General features: G+C 52.1%; 3 protein-coding genes across 6 annotated transcripts in view; 2 read left to right on the top strand and 1 right to left on the bottom strand.

Moving 5' to 3' along the window:
- The window catches only part of Lgi3 (leucine rich repeat LGI family member 3), a 7,532-nt gene extending 3,323 nt beyond the window's left edge, over positions 1–4,209 (bottom strand). Inside the window, exons 1-7 of the mRNA XM_021203706.2 lie at positions 3,755–4,209; positions 2,884–2,955; positions 2,182–2,253; positions 1,806–1,877; positions 1,459–1,530; positions 588–757; positions 281–445 (exon numbers count right to left, since the gene is read on the bottom strand). Coding sequence (XP_021059365.1) covers positions 281–445; positions 588–757; positions 1,459–1,530; positions 1,806–1,877; positions 2,182–2,253; positions 2,884–2,955; positions 3,755–3,960 — 829 coding nt within the window. The 5' untranslated portion in view covers positions 3,961–4,209. The remainder of the gene's footprint in view (positions 1–280; positions 446–587; positions 758–1,458; positions 1,531–1,805; positions 1,878–2,181; positions 2,254–2,883; positions 2,956–3,754) is intronic.
- A 6,744-nt stretch (positions 4,210–10,953) lies between these two features.
- On the top strand, positions 10,954–13,727 carry Sftpc (surfactant protein C). Of its 3 annotated transcripts, none has more exons than XM_021204201.1 (5): positions 10,954–10,995; positions 12,290–12,448; positions 12,772–12,894; positions 13,131–13,241; positions 13,581–13,727. In XM_021204201.1, exons 1-5 carry the CDS (start codon positions 10,954–10,956, stop codon positions 13,725–13,727), a joined length of 582 nt encoding a protein of 193 aa, XP_021059860.1. The 3 variants fall into 3 exon arrangements, with proteins under 3 accessions (XP_021059860.1, XP_021059859.1, XP_021059861.1); XM_021204200.1 differs by having other exon boundaries at positions 13,131–13,249; positions 13,565–13,727; XM_021204202.1 differs by lacking the exon at positions 12,290–12,448 and having other exon boundaries at positions 13,131–13,249; positions 13,565–13,727.
- A 1,060-nt stretch (positions 13,728–14,787) lies between these two features.
- The window catches only part of Bmp1 (bone morphogenetic protein 1), a 47,692-nt gene continuing 39,611 nt past the window's right edge, over positions 14,788–22,868 (top strand). Inside the window, exon 1 of one of the 2 annotated variants that reach the window (XM_021202992.1) lies at positions 14,788–15,168. In XM_021202992.1, the coding sequence (XP_021058651.1) occupies positions 15,000–15,168 (169 nt within the window). In that variant the 5' untranslated portion in view covers positions 14,788–14,999. The remainder of the gene's footprint in view (positions 15,169–22,868) is intronic. The other variant, XR_003844389.1, reaches the window with a different exon arrangement.

Here is a 22,868-nt window from a genome sequence, read left to right as displayed (position 1 = left end):
TCAGAAATCCGCCTGCCTCTGCCTCCCAAGTGCTGGGATTAAAGGTGTGCACCACCACTGCCCAGCTAAAATGTTTTAATTTATGTTATAAAATAGGTGTATTGATGTGTGTCAGGGCTAGAATTGGTTCAAAGTGTTCATTTGTTATGAATTCCTTATGGGCAGAAACCACTTTTCATCCCTTCTTCTTCCTTTAGGAATTGACTGGAGTTAGACAAAAGAGCCTCCTATCACCTTCCCCGCTGGATAGGACCAGCAGAGGCAGGCCACACCCAGGTACCTGGAATTCTGTCATAGTCTCGGAGCTGTCGTTCCACATAGTCCCACTTGAGGATGGTGCAGGCGCTGGCACCTGGCTGGGCCAGAGCCAAGTAGAGGTCGCTGGAGTAAAGGAAGGGTTCCGCAGACACTGCTGGGAAGGACAGAGTCTGGTAGAGGACGAAATCTGCAGGGACAAGAGATGTAGGTGGGTGGGATCAACCTCAAGGAAAAAGGCACCAACCCTCTGGGTGGTAGTGGGAACCTGGGTATAGCAGCTGGGTGTGCCCAGCTGGGTGGCCTTCAGCCGGAGGGGAGGCACGTCCTACCGGTGGTGATGCAGTCGAATTCCCGAAGAGGTAAGTCCTGCACCTTGTGCTCCTGGAAGCGGGGCGGGCTGGCGCAGTAGATGGGGGCCACCGTGGTGTTGGTGTGTGCCAGCCACTCCACCAGCCACTTTACCTTGCAGTCACAGTTAAGTGCATTGCCCCGGAGGTCCCTGGATTGCGAGGGCGGGACACAGAGGGGGAAGACCCTTTAGCTGCTCTTGCCCGCTTACCTACCTAGCCGGATGTCTTTGGTTTTTAACTTTCAATTTTAATTTTTGTAACACTGGGGATTGGAACCCAGGACTGTGCACATTCTAGGCAAGTGCTCTCTACATGACCAGCCCTGTTTTTACTTTTCAATCAGGAGGCAACTTTTTACTGTTTCTGATCCCCACGCTTCATCCTCGTGGGTGGCTGAGATTCCAGGCCTGTACGCTTCCAGGCACTTTTCGCAATGGGCAGCCTATCCCACTCTATGTCACATCCCTCTTCCTCAGAATTCAGGAGCTTCCACTTCATTTCATTTTGATATAAATAATAGCAAATGGCTGCAGATATGCTAGAGTTCTTTACTGTTAATTCAAATCAACCAAACATTCAAACAAACACACGTCTTTACCCTACACATCTAAGTTCTTAGCATTTGTGAAAGGCTGTGTGGGCCTTGAAGAATCCCAGCTCGGAAGGCTCTCAGCTACATCTAACTTGACTTCACCTTCTCCAAGCCCTCAAACCCAAATCCTTCTAGTCTCTGAGCACCCCGATTCTGACTCCCACACCTCTCCCTCCAGGGGTATGCTCTCTGCGGGATTGGATGCAGAAGGGTGTGCCCTCTGTGGCATTGTGGGAAGAGGCAGGGTTCAGCTCTTACAAGTCACTCAGGATGTCCAGGGGACGGAAGATGTCTCTGGGCAGTGTCTGAAGGTTATTGTTGGCCAGAGAGCTGCAAGAAAGAGCCTGGGATCACTTAAAGATCTTGGCCGGGAGTGGTGGCGCACACCTTTAATCCCAGTACTTGGGAGGCAGAGGCAGGCGGATTTCTGAGTTCGAGGCCAGCCTGGTCTACAAAGTGAGTTCCAGGACAGCCAGGGCTATACAGAGAAACCCTGTCTCGAAAAACCAAACCAAACCAAACCAAACCAAAACAAAAAGATCATGACCACATCCAGAGGCCACAGGGGCTCCAGTCCAATGTGGGTACAGGTGTCAGGTACTCACAGGTGTGTCAAGGACTTCAGTCCTCTGAAGGTAAACTTGGAGAGAGCCCAGATGTCGTTGTTCTCTATGAAGCTGGAGAAAAATAACAACTTGCCTTAGTTGCCACTCAGAGTCCCAGACCATCCCCCCAGTGGTGATTTCCTTAAGTCCGAAGCCAGATGCCAGCACAGGAGCCAGAGACTGGCTTCCACAGTGTACAATAATGTCACACCGTAGTAGTGATGGGGTATTAGGCAAGATGACAGGGGCAGTCAGGACACTCAAGGGCTCATACTCCCCCCCTGCTCCCAGCCTTCCCCCTGCACTTTCCCTCCCATCCCACTAGGGACTGGGCCCCCTCCTTCCACCCTGCCCTTGACCCTTCCCTCCCACACACAGGTACTGCAGGTGCGACAGTCCTATGAAGGCATTGTCTCCAATCAGTGTGAACTTGTTGGAGTTGAGTAACCTGGGAAGACAAAGCAGGAATTAGTCTTTGTGAGGGTGTGCCCTGCTGCCCATGCCTACTAACCTACCTGTGAGCTTCCTCAAGACCTGGCTGTCCTTACCCCATCCCTCAGGACCCCTAGACAGCAAGGCCAGGTGTGAACTTGTTTCCATGCACAAACTCCCTGTTGGCTCCTGAATATGGTGGGAGGCAATGTTATCCTGCCGAGCTGGTTCCTGGCCCACTTCCATGGCATCTCCTCGTCCAGTCTTCTCATCCTCACCCTAACCCACTCTAGCCCTGCACCAACAGCTGTCCACCATGCCTCCTGAACTCTGACCCCTGGAGTCACCTGTCTTTAGCACAAGCCCCTCCTCTGAAGTGTCCAGGTTCTGGCACTGGGCCAGGCCATTTCAACCCAGCTCCCTAGACCCCCTAGAGATGTGGAGTCTATGCTCTGTATATCCCCCACTCTTGGTTTCTGTGTGCATTTTCCCTGCTACCCGGACTCCTGACCCCGCGTCACTCCATGTTCCGCTTCTATCGGGACATCTGCATTTTCAAACCCTCCCTCCACCTACTCTCACCCAGGTTCAGCATCTGTTGGGTTCTACCACGTCCCCACCCGCCCTTCCACAAAGCCATCCATACAAGAACTGCAACAAGGGCAGATGGGCGAAGGCTCCGTCCTGGATCTCTGAGAAGGCAGCATTCACCAGCGTCCTGCAGGGAACACAGGAGCCAAGACTGAGTAAGTGGCTGAAGGACCTGTACTGCGGACAGAGGTGGACAGGGCAGTGGCTTCTGTGTTCAGCAGCCCTAGCCCCGACCTGCAGCTACCCTTTCTTCCCCAAAACTCAATGTCCTCCATTCTTCCCCCTTGCTGCCTCCAGAAGTGACAGTGGCCCCAGGCTCACCTTCCCTCTCAGCCAAGAGCAGGTTCCATTACCAGCATCAGCACAATTACCCAACACCCACAATGTCTTGGTGCTGCTGAGAGATGGGGCAGCAAGATGGGGGACCTCACAGTCTCTCTAGCCCCACAGGCAAAGGGGTGGGAGTCATGGGCCAGTTGCTGCAAGTGAGGCTGGCCCAGCTGTGTGCACAACAGCAGACCCAGTGGCAGGAGTCTGGCCCATGCCGAGGTACCACGAGGGCAAGTTCACTTGTCACCCCTCCCCCTGCTGCTATTAGTCCTCTTGCTTTCTGTCCTTGGTGTGACCTCACAGGGAGGGGCCAGCATGCTCTTGTAGACACTCCCTCCAACCCACACACAGTAGGTCTCATTGCTGCTGATGGTGATGATTCATCCTTGGCCATGAACTCTGGTTTACCCAAGCTATGGCTGCTGTATGGATTGCAGCGCTCCCTGCAGACTGGGGCCTGGAGAGTCCCCAGTTCTGAGGATACCCGGGAGTGCTCCTGGTCCATATCCTCTCAGAAGAGGAGCAGGGTTTCTCTCTTCCAGAGCTTTCTGTGCCTTCCTTCCTTTCCCCACCCCCAAGGCTAGGTAGACACTCACAGGGAGATGACCTCTGAAGGCAGGTTCTTGGGCACCGACTTAGAGTCCACGCAGAAGGCGGTGTCCCTGGTGCAGGAGCAGCTGGGTGGGCAGGGGGGCGTCTTAGGAGGTCTCTTGGCACTGGCTTGCAGCATTAGGCAAAAACCCAGCGTGGACAACACCAGTAGCCCGCGCCCAGGGCCCCGCCTGGCTCGTAGCCCGGCCATGCCTCCTGCAGGGTCTCCCCCACACCAGCCTGCCGGCGCCCCGCTGCTCCCTGACTCCCCGCAGGCTGCTCTGCCCCTCTCGAGAGCTTCCACCTCCGGGCTGCCGCAACTCTGGTGCCACCCGCTCTCTCTAGGCGCCACCTATTCCTCCAGACCTCGGGCGCTGGCTGCAGTCCTTTCAGCTCCGGAGCGCTGCGCGGAACTGGGACCGCAACTACTGGCTGCCGGGGCTGGTGGACGCGGACTGCGGCGCAGGCGGCGGGGGCGCGCGCGGGGGCGGAGCGGGGAGGCCCAGGCCGGGCGCCCGCGGGAGAGCAGCCAAAGGATGGAGTGGTTGCACCCGTCCGCAGCGTGCCCTACCAGGCCACCAGGCTCTGTGTCTGATCTCCAGAGTTGTGTGTGCAGAGAATGCATTTGTATGAGAATTGTGTCTATGCAGGGTGCACATGGATCTGTGGACCTACGGTGCACTTGTGTGTGTGTCTTGGTTGTGAGGGGGCGTAGAATTAAGGGGTATGTCGCAAGTGACTCATGTACATCCAGGTTGGCATGAGAGATTGGGAGCTTGGGGGTGCGAGCTTGTTTGCATCAGCTGAGGAACACAGCGTGCTTTTGTGCCTGAGCTGAAAAGAGAAAGGGTAACCGCTGGAGTGGGAAGTGTGGACCGTTTCACACTGCACGTCAGTCCGTGGGAGTTGGAAGAGCCTTGGGGGATGCTCCGGCTCAGGTCTTTGTTTCATCAACAAGGAAACTGAGGCTACAAGAAAGGGAAAAGCAGCCAAACTCCCTATCTCTACCGTGTACTTGGCGCGGTTAATTGGCTGGCCCTTTGGAGGGAAGGGACATTAATTTCCATCTACAGATAAGGAAAGTGTAGCCCTAGGCCCAGAAGCTCAACCTCAAGTTCACAGCAATCTTTCTACACCAGTGCTCTTCAAAGGGTAACTCTAGAGTCCAGAGCTCCTTGAGAGCTTTCCATGGAGTCTCCGAGGTCAACATACTTCACCTAAGAAGGACATTATTTGTCTATTACACTTCCATGTTGCCACAAAAAGTACTCTGGAATTTTCCAGAGCTACATGAAGAGTGTTTGATGAAATCTCAGACTGAAGAGATTTGAAGAAGAAAAAAAAAAAAAAGAATTATAACAGCAACATTTCTTTCTACGGCTATTTTTGTTTAAAAAGGCAAAGGCGTGTGGGTTGGCAAGATGGCTCAGCAGGATGCCACCAAGTCTGATGACCTGAGTTCAATCCCTAGGACCCAAAGAGTGGAAGGAGAGGACTAAGTGGCAGAAGCTATTCTCTGATCTCCACATGCATGCTGAGGCACCATCATACCTAAACAAACAAACAAATAAACAAACCATTAAATAAATAATGGATGCAGTGGTTTTTGTTAAAGATGTAGAAGTTTGAGAATATAGTTAGTGGTAGTGTGCACAAGGACCTGGGTTCGAGTTGAAGAGTAGCAACGAATATAATTTTACGGTTGGGGGGTCACCACATCACGGGGAACTGTATTAAAGGTTCACAGCATTAAGAAGGGTGAGAGCCACTGTTCTAGAGTGCTTGAATACAGGCACGCACCACCATAGCTGGTTGACTCACATGCCTCTTTTTGTGTTTGAGACAAGGTCTAAAGTATTCCAGGCTAGCCTTAAACTTAAATAGCTGGGGATAACCTTGAACTTCTGTCCCTCATACCTGCCAAATGCTAGGATTACAACCATCTATCTACCTTTAAAAAAAAAAAAAATGTGATGCCAGGCAGTGGTGGCGCCCACCTTTAATCCCAGCACTTGGGAGGCAGAGGCAGGTGGATTTCTGAGTTTGAGGTCAGGCTGGTCTACAGAGTGAGTCTCAGGACAGCCAGGGCTATACAGAGAAACCCTGGCTTGGAAAACAAAAACAAAAACAAACAAACAAACAAACAAAATGTGATGCTGTAGGTCAAACCATATCAAGGGCAGACACTCTAACAACTGAACTACAGCCCCATTTGCTTCTGTTATGAATCATAATGTGAACATCTGACATATGACCCTTGTGAAAGGGTCGTTTGACCCCCAAGGGGGTCTGGACCCACGGGATGAGAACTGATGCTCCAGAGGGAAGCTAAAGCAAGATGATCAAGAATTCAAGAGAATCCTGGCCATATAGTGAGACCCCAGCTAAGGAAAAAAAAACAAAAACCAAAAAGCCCCCAAAGAAACAAAGAACAACAACAACAAAAACATCTTCTCCAGTTGTCCGAGCTTCAGCCAACGGGAGAAACCTCTGCTCTGAGGTAAAGTCCCTGATCCTGCAGCCTGGGGTACTCCTGCCTCTTGACACCCACTAGCCTCTGCTAGTCCAGTTGCCCGTGCTGTCTTGTGAGAGCCAGCTTGAGGGAAAGGGGCAAGGAGGGGTAAGGAGGATGACTGGGGCAGCTGGACAGCCATCCCCACTCGTCCCTGGCACGGCTCTGCCCAGCACACAAAGGGCAGAGTGAATCTTGTCCTGGGCTGTGCAGCTGAGGGGCTGGGAGCAGGCAAAGGGTAGTGAGTGGCCACTGTGAGGTCTTCCACTGCCAGGGTTGTCACAGAGGGCAACCCAGAGACAAGGGGGAGGAGTTTGGAGCCTAGGCTTAGCTAGCGAGAGGTGCCCTGAGGATGAAGTAGATGACAGTGATGACGATTGTCCTTTGACATCCATGAAGTCATCTGAGTGTCAGGACAGCTTTGTGAGGCGGGGAAGTTGGGGGGGGCAGTAGGCCCATTTCAGAGATGAACACAGTAAAGTCTAGAAAAGTAGGGCTTCCTGTGGGTTCCAGAGCTTCCAGGGGGAACACAGACCTCATGTATCAAAGGAAGGCACTAGGGACTTGCGGAGGGAGACTCCTTGTGTTTGGTAACAGTCTTATGGTTGTGTACGATCTCATATACACTCTGTGCATGCTCCTTGCTGTGACAGGTTCACAGAACTGTAAAGAAAACATGGTCCAACATATCCCTTTCCTTCTGTTTGGGAAGGCAGGCTGACAGCCCTCTCCCCATCTTTCATAGCAGATTCCAGTTAACACTGTGTGTGCTGAATGGCAGGTGAACAATGAGGGACCGTGAAAGGATTGCAGAGTCTGGGACTGAGGGACAGGTCACAGAGCACGTGCCCTTGACTCTTGGCCTTTCAGGGTGAGTGCATTCACAGTCAGGACTAGCTTCAGTGAGAGCACGTAAAGATGGCTGTACCATAGGGCTGGGCTGGGGGCAAGGTTGAGGTCTGTGTCCAAGCTGAAGAGGCAGCTTCCCTCCTTCCCCACTCCTTCTCCTCCCCTCTTCCTTCTCCAAGGAACCCAGGACCCCTACCAGATGTTGAGAAACATCTGAAATTCACCCAGGGAAGCTTGACAGCAGCTTCCCCCAGACCCCATAAAAACAAGTTGTGGCTGTTCTTTTAAAGTCCTAATGGTGTGAGAACCCAGCTTAAGGGGAGCCCGAGGACCCGAGAGAGAACAGAAGTGTTCTCCCTACACTTAGCAATGACGGCAAGCCTCCCTTCCTCCCCCCCCCCTGTAGCTCCTGTTCAGAATAAGTACCACAACTGGACACTGCGGCCCCCCGAGATGCCCACAGGGACCCCGAGATGCCTGCAGTTCTTCTTGGCTCTCCTGCTGGCCTGCTGCCCACCTGGCTCAGACCCAGTGTGTGTGAGTCAGCCATCAATCTCCAGGTTTCCAGGACAACCCAGGGTAAGAGTGGGAGCCTGGGGGAGGGGCAGAGGGATGGGCAGTACAAGCAGGCTGTCTTTTACATCTGTCACCTGCACACAACCAAGGGGAGGGGACATTGGCTCCCTTTTCCCTTCCTTCTCTCAGACCTCCCCTTCTTCCATTGACACTAAGACACTTTGCTGAGCTGTGGGAGGCTTAGGCAAATATTTAAGGGGGCAGCTAGAGGGCGGAGGAGGACAGTGGGAGCAAACATTTCCTTCCTTCTCCCCTCCACTAAGTGTCTCAGGAACTCTCATCTCACATGCCAGGCTGCTGTACAGCCTTGATACTGAGGCCCTCCATCTAGAGAGGGGATTCTTGGGGTGGGGGGACAGGGAGGCTGCCAGGGCTGGAGAGAAGGGGGCCAGCTTGTGATCAAAGGGAAAGGACAAGGTGCTAGGGAGATGGGTGACATTTCAGAGTTCAAGTAGAGTGGTGCTGTGTCTGCATTTGGCATTCACCCATTCAACAATACATGGAACAGAGCATGGTGACACATGTGTATAATCTTGCTAAGCCAAGAGGATCGCCACCAGTTCAAGGCCAACCTGGGATTTGGTGGGGGGCGGGGGGAGATGAGGTTGTCTCAAAGTAAAAACAAGGGCCTGGAGAAATGGCTCAGAGGTCAGCAGCACGCATTGCTCTTGCAGAGGGCCAGAATTCAATTCCCCAGTTCAACAGTTGAATCCCACCTCCAGGGGATCCGGCTCAGTCTATGGCCTCCATGGCGCAGTACACACATGCTGCACAGATACACATGCAGGCAAAAGACAAACCTCAAAAACAATTTTTTTTTGGAAAGTTTTAAACATTTTTTTTTCTTTTAAAAATATTTTGATATTGTATGTGTGTTTTCAAGGGTGACCATTTGGTACTGGAAAACCAATGGATGGGTTTGTTCTTCCCTGGGGAGGGCCACCTTTCCCACCTCCACCCCGGCTTCCCCATTGCCCATGGTTCTTTGTGTAGGTGTTAAGCCTGTGGGCTTTTCCTCATCCAGTTTGGCCAGTTTGTCGCTGGGGTCGTTCTTGCCTCTCATCTGGGCAGTCAGGTGGCTGAGCCTTTGTCTGCAGCTTCTGATAGTGCTAGGGGACACAGTCTCAAGCAAATCCCCCGATCCCGATCCTCTGGCCATTACAATCCTTCTGTCTCCTGTTCTGCAAGGCCCCCCGGAGCCTGAGCTGGGAAGGGCTTTGTAGGCGTATTCATTGGGACTGGACTCCACAGCTCTTCATTCTGATTGGTTGTGGTTTTCTGTAGTGGTCTCTGTTGCAAAAAAGAGTTTCCTTGACAAGGGGTGAGGTCGATACTGCTCCGTGGGTGCAAGGACAGATGTTTATAGACTATTCTTAGGGATTATGCTGGTGTAGTGGCTATAGGCTCTCCTCCAATAACCATCTCTAGTACTGAGTAGCTAGCCAGGTTTCCAGTACTAGGTATTAATTCCCTCTTGTTAAGGGAGTCTTAAGTCAAATTAGAGAGTTGTTGGTTTCTCAAAAGCAAACCGTTTTAAAGCATGTGCGAGAATATGCATCTATAGGTAACTTCCTTAGGTGATTTTTGTATAAGGGACTTGCACACCTGTGGATCTGGTATGTCCATGAGGAGTCTTTGAAACAACTTGGGAGACAACCTGGCACCTGTGTGGGAGAGCAGGGTGTCAGCTCAATACAGGGCAGTACTGTGCTCTGGCTTACACAGTCATACAAGTTCAGAGGTGCAAAGATTTTCTTGAGATCATCTGGCCAACAGCTAAAGAGGAATCGGAGGGCTGGAAAGATGAGCACTGGTTAGGACCTCTGGCTGCTCTTCCAGAGGACCCATGCTTGACACCTAGCACCCATATGGAAGTTGGAAACGGTCTGTAATTCCAGTTCCAGAGGATTTGATGTCCTTTTCTGACCTCCAAGGGCACCAGGCATTCAGGTGGTACAGAGACAAACACACAGGCAAAACACTCATCCACATAAGTAAGTAAAAGTAAGTCTTTTTTTTTTTTTTGGAGACAGGGTTTCTCTGCGTAGTCCTGGCTGTCCTGGAACTCGCTCTGTAGACCAGGCTGGCCTCGAACTCAGAAATCCACCTGCCTCTGCCTCCCAAGTGCTGGGATTAAAGGCGTGTGCCACCATGCCCAGCCAAGTAAGTCTTTTACAAGGGAATTGGACGCATGTATCCAACCCCAAGTTGAAAGGGTGCAGGCAATCCTAGGTCACTGGTAGATGTGACTTAGTACCCCAAAGCACAGAAGAGGATTTGGGGAGAGAAGGCAGCGATGGGGAGGAGGAGAAAGAGGAGGAGGTGATGAAAGTGAATGGGATTTGGTGACATCACCTTGGGCTCCTTTAGAGGTAATTATAGAGAGGAGTACAGAAGGGTAGTTAGGGCAGTGGAGGGGCAGAGAAGGCTGGGACCACACTCAGTCCTGGGCAAGGTCATCTTGGCTTAAGAAATGTCAGGGGCTGGGGATGTGGCTCGCAGTAGAGGGCTTCCCAAGCATGCTCGTGACCCTAAGTTTAACCCTCAGCACCAGAGGACAAACCCAGAGCAAAGAGTAAAACGGTGCTCAGCACCCATGAGTAATATGTTCCCATCAGTGGGGACAGAGTCTCCAGAGTTCGAAAGACAGGAGCACTGAGCATAGGATGGCGCGAGCATAGGAGGAGGTCGGGCAAAGAGGAATCTGACCCTAAGAAGCCACACTAGTGGACCCCAGACGCTGTCCCAAGCCCTGTTCCTCCAGCGCCCACCTCTCCAGCCCCATCAGCAAGCGCCACTTTCTCAGTCCCTGAATGGAACTCCTGCCTGAGCCTGGGGAGAGGTTATCTTGAGGCAAGGGATGGCCAGATTTCTTGGCCGCCACCAGAACAGTTTGGCCTGTGAGAAGAGAAGCCACAGGGCTGCAGGGGCAGGTGCCAGCAAGAGAGGCAGACGTGCCAGAAAGACACCCACGGTGAGAGGAGCAGGTGGCCCGAGGGTGAGTTTGCCTACCTCACCCAGGTTTGCTCTTGTTGGGGCCAAGAGGATTCATGTGCCTAGGCCAAGGGCCCTTGGGGGCTCTTGCAGCTGGCTTATCGGGGCCTGGGCTCTGAAAAGCCAGGAACAAACAAGCTACAAAGCCAAGGACTTGGCTGGCAGACAGGAGACCCAGTCCTTCACCCCTGTCCTCTCTCTCTCTGATGATATATATAAAACACTGGTCATACCAGAGAGATGAGGAGAGGAGAGAGAGAGAAACCTTACAAAATGGACGTGGGTAGCAAAGAGGTCCTGATGGAGAGTCCACCGGTGAGTGTGATTGCATGTGTGTGTGTGTGTGTGTGTGTGTGTGTGTATACACAGTATACTGGACTTGACTGTCCATCCTCCAGTAGGCTTTTTTTTTCTTTTTCTAGACTCATATACTCAACTAGCTTAGGGTTGGGCTCCTAGGCTAGAGATACCTTGAACATTAGGAGTCCCTGGTAAAGGCAGGCATGACAGCCACGAATTCCTGTATAAAGGGATTGAGAGCCACAGAGGGGTCGATAGAAAGTCCTGTGAGGAACACTGATAGCACCACCACGTAGTTGGGAGGCTACTGGAAGCACCACAGAGCAAATGGCAGTGAGGCTGGAATGTAGATCAGTAGGTAGAGCGCTTTGCAAGCATGGAGACCTGGGTTCGGTCTCCAGTACCACATAATCCAGGCATGGAGGTGCATACCGTTTGGAAGCATAAGCAAGATAATCATTCAGGGTCATCCTTAGATATATAAGGAGTTGAAAGGCAGCCTGGGTCATAGATATGTTTTTGTTTTTGTTTTTTAAAGGATTGCTCAGTAGGTAGCGGTGCTTGCCATCAAATGTGGCGGCCTGAGTTTAATCTCTGGAATTCACATGATGAAAGGATATGAAAGTTGTCTCTGACTTACACACACACATGTACATGCACACTCACACATACTACACACACACAGGCACCGTCACACATACAACACACATGTACACAAACACGCACACTCACACCACATACACCCACTCTCACACACACCACATACATGTACACAAACATGCACACTCATATCACACACACATGTACCTTCACATGCATCACATACATGCACACTCACACATACCACACACACACACACACACACACACACACGTACACATGCGCGCACACACTAAATAAGTGTAAAAAAGCATGAAGCTGGCACATGGACTGGATTGGGAAGGAACAATGGGGATCCGTGTAAAGGCATAGAGACGGTGCCACCTGGATCCTTTGAGGCAGCAAAAACTCTAGCTATGTCTGGGCTGTCAGGCGTCATGGGAAAACAGAAGAAGAGAATGGTAGCTGGCTCTCTTGGATTATTCCAAACCTAGACTTTGCTTCTAACTTTCCAAGTATCCATGGTCTTTGTTAGAGTCCAGCCACCTTCTCCAAAGCCTTCCTCCCCCAAAGCCTCTGATCTCCCCAGCCCTTCCTTGCACACTCATAGCCTAAAGAGGTCCGGGGGGGTGTGTCCCCCTTGCACAGGGATAGCGGGAGCCACCCTCTCCACTACCCACTTGTGTCTCTGCCTCCCTTGCTCTCTCAGGATTACTCAGCAGGTCCCAGGAGCCAGTTCCGCATCCCCTGCTGCCCCGTGCACCTCAAACGCCTTCTCATCGTGGTTGTGGTGGTGGTCCTCGTTGTCGTGGTGATTGTAGGGGCCCTGCTCATGGGCCTTCACATGAGTCAGAAACATACTGAGATGGTGAGCGGGCCTGGGTTGGGCAAAGAGGTGCAGCAGACAGGGGGTTGGGAGATGATGGGGGGATTGGGCAGCTGTTCAGGAGGAAGAGAAGGGAGTAGACAGACAAGAGCACATCTTGGGCGACAAACAGAGATGAGGTAGCTATCCAGCCTAGATCCTCTCCTCCAGACCTGGCCTAGTGTGATAACCATCTGTCGCTCTGTCACCTCTTATATATAACCTTCCTGAGATCTTAGGAAAGCATTTGAATAGAGGATTCTGAGTAGATATGGGTACCGAAAGGCTGAGGGAAGAGAGAGAGATGTCAGACACCCTTCCCCTAGGTCCTTGAGATGAGCATCGGAGCACCGGAAACTCAGAAACGCCTAGCCCCGAGTGAGCGAGCAGACACCATCGCTACCTTCTCCATCGGCTCCACTGGCATCGTTGTGTATGACTACCAGCGGGTGAGGAAACCGGAGGGGCCACCGGGACTTTACTGGAACTTTACTAGCCAGTTGTAGCATTTCCAGAGGTCTCTCCCCATTCCGTGCCTGGCTGCCTCGCCCCAGATGCTTGAACCCCTGACTCAAGTGTGTCCCCCCCCCCCTTGGACAATCTAAGGGGAGTTGGTCAGCTGAGAGCCAGGGCTGGGGAGGAAGCAAGGGGCCCTTGTGAATGACCTCCAGGGTTGTGTGCCTAGCTCCTGACAGCCTATAGGCCAGCTCCTGGAACCTACTGTTACATCATGAAGATGGCTCCAGAGAGCATCCCCAGTCTTGAGGCTTTCGCTAGAAAACTCCAGAACTTCCAGGTGGGTGTGTGAGGGAAGGGAGAGAGCGGTCTCCCTCCAAGGGTTGAGTAGTGGGACATGTGAAAGGATGACTCGCGTACCCCGTGAAGTATTGAAGCTTCTGGATCAGACATGTTCTCCTCTCTCCATGGACCTGTGTCCCGCCATCCCTACCAGCCCTCAGGTGGCCCTGCTAAGTTGCTGGCCTTGGCTGAGCTTAGACATGACCTATGGGCTTCTGTTTCTAACCCTGTCCCTCTCTGAATTCGTGAGGAAACTGACCCTCAAGAATTTGCCTTACCAACTTAGTGTCCCGCGCTAAATAAAGCAGGTGACATTGAAAGTAGGTGTTCTTTCCAGGCCAAACCCTCCACACCCACCTCTAAGCTGGGCCAGGAGGAAGGGCATGATGCTGGTTCTGAGTCTGATTCTTCCGGGAGAGACCTGGCTTTCCTAGGCCTTGCTGTGAGCACCCTGTGTGGAGAGCTACCACTCTTTTATATCTAGCACCCCGCAGGTGAGCAACAGTACCTTTCAGGGTGCCTGGGCAACACTGGCAGGGTTTTGGTTGCCTGCTTTGTCAGGGGACCTACTAGGGATTTCTTGAAGTCAGTCTGAGGATGGAGGGTTCCCAGACACATCCCACACTGGACCCAAGCAGGTGGCTTCTTCAGTCCCCTTCCTTCACACGATAAGCATCAGTTCTTTGCTTCGCAGGGTCGGTAGAAACCGCAGCGGGACAGGAAAGACCCTCCACAAAGGGTCTTTGACAGACAAGCAGGAAGCTGCTCCTGCCCAGAAACCGGTGGTAAAGGAAAGGTGTCTCTCCTATGGGCCAGGGGGATCCTACCACAAAAGAATAAAGCAGCCTGATTGAAAAACAGAGTGGCGCTTCTTTTCTTTCACATTTTCTCAGCTCTAGCAGAAGCTGTCCTGGGAAGAAGAGGGTTTGGAGAGTTGGGGCGCTTTGCCACGTCCTTTCTAAGAATGATGGAGGTTTGGTCCTACCCCAGGTAGTGGGATTAGAGCAAAAGGCAGGGACAGAGGACGGGACCTGGGTGCAATACACGGGTGTTAGGCGCCCTCCAGCGGTGTGTCCGCAGGGAAGGACAGCGACAGAGACAAACAGGGAGGAGACAGCTAGACAGAGAGACAGTGAGAAGCGAGAGAGCCGAGGTCTAAGACAGACAGACTCTGGAGTCTCTGGCAGAGAGAACGATCGATCGCTGATCCAGGGTCTAAGAGGAAGGAACAGACCTGACAGCGTGTCCCGTGCCCGGAGGCACTCCTCCCGGTACAGGACAGCGGCCTGTAGGGGGCCCCTCGCTGAGCGGTGCCTCCGGGCATCCCGGTCCCGCGCCCCTTCCCCGGCCCCGGCCCCAGCCCCAGGCAGCGGATTCCCCTCCGGGGCGGGCGGTGCTACTCTCGTCCTCCCCGCCCGGCTGGCGTGCTTCCCGGCCCGGCCGAGCACGGTCCCGGCCCCGAGGGGGGCTGAGCTGGACGAAAACCCGCCCTCCAGCGAGCTCATTTCCCTAAAAGGGGGGGTGGGGTGGGGAGTGGGAGGGCGGCGAGAAAAGAAAGGGAGCGACCGAGAGGAGGGCGAGGGGACGCCGGAGCCCAGAGCCGGAGAGAGCCGGGCCGAGCGGGGGGGCGGGAGACAGGAAACGGGACGGGAAGAGGTGGCCTCGGGGGGAGAGCGCCTCCCCTTCGCCTTCAGCGCTCCCTTCCCCGTCGCCCCGCTCCCGCGTCCGGGCGCGACCGCCACCGCCGCCCGCCAGCATGCCCGGCGTGGCCCGCCCGCCGCTGCCGCTGCTGTCGCTGCCGCTGCTACTGCTGCTGCTGCTGCTCCCGCGTGCCGGCCGGCCGCTGGACTTGGCCGACTACACCTACGACCTGGGCGAAGAGGACGCCCCGGAGCTCCTCAACTACAAAGACCCTTGCAAGGCGGGTGAGCGACCCCCGGCTCCCCCAGGGCGCACGGAAGCCGAGCGTGGACAGGCTGGGATCGAGGCTCCGGGCCGGCCAGGGGTTGGGGTTGGGGTTGGAGTTGGGGTTGGGGGAGGACAGTCCAGTGTGGGAAGCTGGGAGCTGCTTGGTTGGCAATGCAGTGGGGGAACAAAAGACCGAGGGAGAAAGGGAGGGGGAAGTTTGGGGGACTTTTAGGACTGAAGTTTTGCTGCTGTTTGTGGAAACTGCTGCGGCTGCCGTTCGCAGAGGAATCCTGGGGAAACCTCCCTAGGTCCCAGCGAATCCCGCTGGCAAGGAGGCTTTTTCTCCACCGGGAAACTTTACTGGCCAAACTCTGTGTGTGTGTGTGTGTGTGTGTGTGTGTGTGTGTGTGTGTGTCCCTTCTCCCCTATCCCTCCTGCTTTGTGGAATACTGGTGTTTGCCTGCTTGCCTGTTTGCTATAGTGCCGCACAGCACATCTGTCTGGTTTGATGCCCAGAAGGCCTGCAGCTCCAAAGGGATAGATTTCCCGGCTTCTCAGCCCAGTGGAAAGAGAAAGTTTTTCAGGAGGTTCTATGGAATACTTCTTCATAGGCAATTCTACGAATCTAGCCAGCAGCAGGAGCTCTCTGAACACTCAAGAGACAGCTGTCAAAGTCAGAGAAATCAGCGGCGGGGGTGGGGGTTTGAGGGGCGCAGGGGGACTTACCTGTGCTTTTGTGTGCCAGGAGAGCTTTACCAGAGCCAAATTAGGTTAGCAAATGAGCCTCACAAAGAGAACTCAGATAGTCTACATCAGCTCTCTCACCCTAGACACCTGAGGCTAATTAGTCAAGCCAGGGCTTCGTGTGTGTGTGTGTGATCTTTGTTCATGAGTACCCTCCTGCTGTGATCCCCTTGGAGTGACCAGATGACCAGACACTCAAGCCATTGCCCTAATTGATGTTCCTGAGCCGGGCGTCTGGAACACACTGGGGACAAGTTGTCACAACTTTTCCTCGACTTCCCGCTTCTGACTTCAGCCTGTCTTCGAAGAGCTAGAGCCAGGGACTGGGACACAAGGAATGGACCCAAAGTCTTGGGACAGGCAGCTACAATCTTGAACACAGAGGACCTGATTAGGGACTCTCCTTGCTCCATCCACCCTTAGGTAGGATAGGGACCATTTTACTGTGGGCAAAGGAAACCCTTCAGTCTTTCCTCTTCCATGCTTGGTGGGCTGTAGGCAAACCAGGACATTAAAAGTCTCCCTCTCATCGTGTGTGGTAGGAGGGATGGAGGAAGAATGAGCAGGGCATGGAATCTGAAGGACTCATTAGCCACCGGGAAGGCTGAGCACAAGCACAGCCTCTGAACTTCAGTTCCTCATTAGAGAACTAGGTGGTGGGTAAGGGCTAAATCTGAGAACATATATAACTCACTTATTACTAACACACAGTAAACACTATATAAATGTTCATTCCCTGCGCTCTGTGCCTCCAGCTCTTGATTAATGTCTTTGAGAGGCTATGGACTTGAATTTTAGGAAAAGCTGACATCTCCCTGACCCTGTGTCTCCTACCCGTTCAGTGATATACGTTTCTTGATATGTCTCAGGGCTGGGTTTGATGTTATGGGAGGTGCAGAGAGTTGCCAGACAGATCTCTGTCCTTCAGGAGATCACATTCTAAGCAAGTGTCCAAGAGCACACTAATGTTACACAGCATGAGCCAGGAAGAGTAGGGTTCCCCTCATCACCTCTTCGTTCCTGGTGATGGGGAGGGCAAAGCAAAGTGGTTGAAGGGGTCTGGGAAGGTTTGCAGAGTGGAGATTTTTGTGGAGGCACCCGGGACAGGAGCACAGCCCCAGAGAATGGGTAGGAAGCTATGCTCATACTGTTGAAAATGGGAGTGATTTTGGGGGAATAGCAATAGGCTCGGGGCTCCATCCCTAGTCTCAGATTTCATGCTAGGGTGGGGCTGGCTGAGTTGGAGCTTCAAACAAGGGCTCTGGAGAAAGTTCTCTACCAGGGTGATGTGAGGCTGGTGGGGAGCTCAGCCAGGCCTGAGGTGGCTGAGAGGTCCTAGAGCCTGTCAGGGCCTAGCTTCAGGGTCAGATCAGGCCTTCTTCCTGGGTGTGACTGACGCTAGGCCCCGTGGATCACCCATGCAGGAAAATGGACTGGTGTACATATACATCTGCCGAGCCCTGTCTCCTGTCCCCCCTCCAGCGACAGGCCCACCAACTCTTTCTTTGTGCTGCTTCTTCCTGCTAGATTTGCTTCTTGGCCCCTCCATAGCCTTGACCCCAGATGCTAGGGGCGCTTGTGGCAGGTGTCTGCCTTAGCCTCCTTTGGAAGGGGCTGATACACCCCCTTCCTCCTCCTCCTCCTCCTCCTCCTCCCTCCTCCTCCACTGCCTCTTCTACATCCTCCCGCTTCCTCTTCCCACACAGAACTAGCACTGAAAACTCTTTGATTCTCCCAGCTCAGACGGGACCTTGCAGTTTATTCTAAACATAGCCGGGCATCATCGTACTCTGAAATGATCTCTTTAGTTACTGTTTGCATTAGACTTATTTATTTACTTTTGTAGATGGGGGTCTCACCAAATTGCCCCTGAACCCATCATCCTCTGCCCGTAGCCTCCCACATGCGAAGATTATTACAGGGGTGAGCCACCACATCCACTTAGGACTGCTGTTAAAGTAAAAGGACAAAATTTAAGACCCTTGATGTTCTGGGGAAAGTCCTGAACTTTTGGGCTAGAAGCCAACCTGGGGAATTGGTGTGCTTAAGACTGTTTCTTCCAAGCCTGCTCTCGCGTTATTTACTGGAAACGCTGGTTTCTTATGTTGAATGCCAAGCCATGGAAGAGGATTTTGGAGATTCCCACCCTAGTGTCTTGACACTGACACATCTGGCTTTCACCGAGACCTCAGGCAACAGCCAGCTTTGCTGTCTGCAGGAGAGCTGGACTGTATTTACAGGTTCCTCTTGCCACCCTCACTCCTGGGACTTTGTGGCCCAGGTGTGGAATCCAGAGGAAGCACATGACCTTACCTCTCACCAGACCACATTCCCTCTTCCAGACATCCTGAGTGAGTCACTCCACTCAACTAAGACCCTGCTCCCTGCCTGAGTCACCCTCACCTTTGATGCCCTAAAGGTAGAGAAAAACATCTCTGTGGGCCCTAATGGAGAGGGACCCAGGAGATGCCTCAGGAAGAGAGGGGCTCTTCTTTTGTTTTGAGACAGGATCTCAGCTGTGGCTGGCCTGGAACTCACAGAGACCTACCTGTCTCTGCCTCTCCTGAGTGCTGGGATTAAAGCGTGGCCCACCACTGCTGGCAGAAGAAGGGACTCTTATGAATTCTGTTTCTCCGGTGATTTGGGATAAACACTGGTGGTGGTGGCGGGGAGCAGGGCACCTCCTGAGGAGGTATATGGGGGCTTAGTGGCTCTTCTTCCTCCTGACACATGTGCACGCCTCTGTCCATTCCAAGGAGCCCCTTTCCTTTGAGGAAACGCTTTTGCTTTCTTTTTCTTATACTTAAGAACACACTGGAACTCGCACAGGGAATTGGTTGTATATATTTATATGTGAGTCTTTGCTTCATAGCAGGTCTGTATACCCGGGTGTGTTGGGCCCTTGTGCGAGCACAGGCACAGATGTGCACTGGTGTGTAAGTGGATGAGGGAATGAGTCTATTTGCATAGTCTGGGGCTGTAAATACTTCCTCCCTTGGCTACAAGTCTGCGTTCATTGAGGGAAATACATGCCTGTCCTGCATATAAGGCCTTGGAGCTCCATCACACCAACCAGGCTCCACTCAGGAGGTGAGACCTGGCCATGCCAAGGGGAGGGGACTTTGGAGTCCAGAAGCTGACCCGGGGGACAAAGATTGCTTGCTCTCTAGGGCCACATGCATATTGGTATGTGTGTCTCTCTGATCTTTCCCCTCCAGCACTGGGCCTGGCTACAGAGCCTCATGTGCTTCCTGCCTGGTTTACAGCCAGGCAACAAAACAAAAACTTGCGATACTGTGTTGAAAACTGTTGCTTCTTTGACCCTGACCTTGACCCCAGGGCTTCCTTTGGGCCAGGAAAGCATCCTGAACTCTCTTACATCTGGATTGTTCGGCTTCCTAAGGTTAGGATCCCAGATGGACCAGCTGTCAGCCCAACTCCTGGCCATAAGCTCCCCTCCCACCCCACCCTGCCCCCATTCTGTTCCCACGCATTCTTCAGCCGTGACATCTCTACCACAGGGCATCCAGCTGAGCTCTGCAGCCAACCCTGTTCCTTCTACTTGCCCTGCCCTGGTCCCGCACTGCCTGGACTCATAGACCAACATGGTTCTGTAGTGTCTGTCCATAGCGTCGTTCAGCTGGGGAGCGAGTGCAAGAGACCCAGCATGTCTAGGGGAGGTTTGGAGCTGACTTTGTCTCCAGGATTAGTGTGGCAAGCACAGTAACCGGATGTTTAGCCGTTGTTTTTTGTGCTCTAGGCTTGGTGCTCTAGGCTTGGTGCTAGGTGCTTCCTATACATATCCTTATCCCGTAAAGTAATCTTAGGAGATGCATTCTATCACGTGTTTTCTCTGGAGAGGAGAAAACAGAGGTTTCAAAAAGTTTACATGAATGTCAGCTAGTGGGAGCCAAGCAAGATTCAAAGACTAGTTTCACCTTCCAAAGACTCCACTCTTTGCTTATCTTCCAGCATGGGCTCAACTGCCTTCTGTAAGGTGTAGTTGGTCTGGACAGAACCTCTACAGACTTTTTCATTATTGCCTAAGAAACGCAGTGCGATAGCTACTTGGCATTTGCATTGTCTTAAGCATTACAAGTCATCTAAGAAATGATCTAAAGTACATAGGAGGAGTGAGGGTATCTGGTAGCATGCTTACCTAGCATGCACAAACTTTGAGTTCCAACAGGTACGGTGTGGTTCATATCTGTAGACCTGGCATTTGGGAAATAGAGGCAGGAGGATCAGAATTTCCAGGTCATCTCTGGCTATATAGGGAGTTTGAAGTCAGAATGGGCCACCTAAGACCCTGTCTCAAAAAAGAAAAAGAAGAAGAAAAAGGGAGAGAAAATAGGAGGGACACAGGTGGGTTCTATGCAAACACAATGCTACTTTATATCCGGACCCGAGTATGTCAAGATTCTGTGCGGTCTGTAGGGGTCCTGGAATCGGCAGTGTAGGGAGACTGAGGAACAGCTGTGCCCGGTGATGCCCATGGGTGTGTGTGCCTGGAGGTACCACGTACAAGCAAAAGTACAAAGTATACAGCTGTGTGAGGTGGTCCTGGGATAGTGTCACATGGGAATCCTCCAGACCCCTTTGTGCATGCCCCTGAGAATCTTCTTGTGTCTCTGTCACATCAGTTACAAAGCCTGGGTCATGGAGAGTGTCAGCTTAAGAGAAGCTGTCCCAAGCACGACTAGTTACCAGCTGGTGACCTTGGGCTTGCATTTCCCTCTCTGGCCCCAGGATCCTGATCTCTGAAGTCAAGGAAGGGGGCTGGCATCGAGCTTCAAGGTTATCTCTCCAGATGTTTGCAGTGAGACACTCCTAGGGGGTGCCTTGTGGCTTTCTGAGCAGTTGTGGGCGAGCCAGGATTAAATGGACTCATTAATGAGTGAACACTTTGTGAACTGGAAGACGCTGGGTAAATTTCAACAGACATTTACATAAGGTGTCATTATTGCTACTATTACTGGCTTAATGAGTTCAGAGCTTGCCACTGGCTTGTGTGTGTTGGAGCTTGTATGTTTTTTAAGAGCTCTGTGACTGTGTGTATTTGTGTGTGTGTGTGTGTGTGTGTGTGTGTGTGTGTGTGTGTGTGTGTGTGTGTCTGAGTGTCTATTTTTGTATATGCGTATTTACAATGTGGGTTCCAGAGAGGTAATGAACTTGAGTAAATCCACCAGACTAGGAATGGTAAAGCCTGAATATAAATCAATCCTTCCAGAGGTTTAGTATAGTCTAACTTAAGCCAGTTTCCTTTTTGGGCCTCAGTTTCCTAGACTGTTAAATGAGAGATTGGCTTGATGCTGCTGAGGTCACTGCTACATCTGGTTGGTCTGTGTCTGAGTGAGTGTGTGTCTCTGAACATGTATTTGCAGACCAGAGGAAAGATGGCTTGATATTTCATTCATTCATTCATTCATTCATTCATTCATTCAGATATGTTCTTTCTATCCCGAATCCAATGCTGAATGCTGCTCACATATGCAGGGGCGGAGTCTCTGACCTCAGTGGCTCTGCACAGACAGCATAAGATTGGATGTCACCATATGCCCATCGGGACATTACCCATGTGTGTCTGACTAAGTGTGTGATAAAGTAAATGTATACGTATCCACCCAGTGGGGCCTACCAGGGAGGATGAACCCGTGTGTAAGGCCTCAAGGTTAAAACAATTTGTGTAATGCTGACTCTGCGGGGATGAGAAGCAGATGTCACCGCGGCTGCAGGGAAGCTGCTGCGTTTCCACCTCCAGCTTGGCCTCCTGCCTCCCCGGGCCCAGCCCAGCCCAGTGTGAAGCTTACATCTGGGCTCCTTCCAAAGCAGGCAGTGCTCTCTGCTTCCTCTTACCCTAGACTTCTCAGAAAGAGGAGAGGCTGTTCAACCCATCTCCCCAGAAGCTTCTCTTCCCAGGCTCACTAGTGGAAATGACCTCCTGGGGATGGGGGTAGCGGTAGGGTTGTCCTACCCCTAGGCCTTTCCTCTCCAGAGAGAAGACCCAGAAATGTAGGGTTTGGTTGGCAACTGTTATACCTTTCCCTGTTAGCTAGGAACTTCTTGGTGTTAAGTCTTGGCCTCCTAGATTTGTCTAACCCCTGCCAAGTCTTATTGGGCCAGGCAAGTATATTAGACATCTTACAATAGTCCATATCCTCCCTGATTTGGTTAAAATGGCATTTAATGTGTAATGCTACATACTTAGCACAGGCTCACAAATAGATGGCTGGTCAGTCAACTTTCTGACACTGTAACAAAACACCGGCAAGGACCGACTGACTTAGAAAATAGGTTTATTTTGGCTCGAAGTTCCCAAGTTTCCAGTCCAAGATAGTGGAGAATATGGTTCTGGAGCCTGCCTCTTATAGGCAGCAGGTCATGGTGGGAACATTTGGCAGAGCAAAATGGGATGAGGAAAGGATAAGGTCTCACAATCCCCTTTAAGGAAAGGCATACAGAAACACACACACACACACTCTTACACATGCACACATACACACTGAGCAACATAAGTACCTGTAAGGGTGCACAGAATCTCCCAGTAGCACCACCTTCAGGACCAAACCTTTAACACATGTGCCTCAGACACTACAGTCTCCCTGCTTCCAAGTGTCTCACCGTCAGAGCACTTGTCTCCCTGTAGAAGTCTCTGAGTCATTACTTGTATGAACTTTGTATTGTAAAGATTAGCACCAACAGGGCTAGGGGCCTCTTCTGCGTTGCTAGTCTCTGACTTAATGACTGGCCTGTAATAGGTACTAATTAGCATTTGTTGAAGCTGGGAAAGGTGACACAGTTGCGTCTTCTTGGAACTATTTATTAACATTTTTTAATTACTCCTTTCTCTCCTCCCTCCATGCACGTGTGTGTGTGTGTTTGTGTGTGTATGTGTGTGTGTGTGTGTGTGTGTATGTGTGTGTGTGTGTATGTGTGTGTATGTATGTGTGTGTATGTGTGTGTGTGTGTATGT

This window comes from Mus pahari, chromosome 8 (genome assembly GCF_900095145.1).
Source record: "Mus pahari chromosome 8, PAHARI_EIJ_v1.1, whole genome shotgun sequence".
In the NCBI taxonomy this organism is placed as follows: Eukaryota; Metazoa; Chordata; class Mammalia; order Rodentia; family Muridae; genus Mus; species Mus pahari.
The sequence above is the reverse complement of the archived record's forward strand: the minus strand, read 5'-3'. Positions and strand labels throughout refer to the sequence as shown.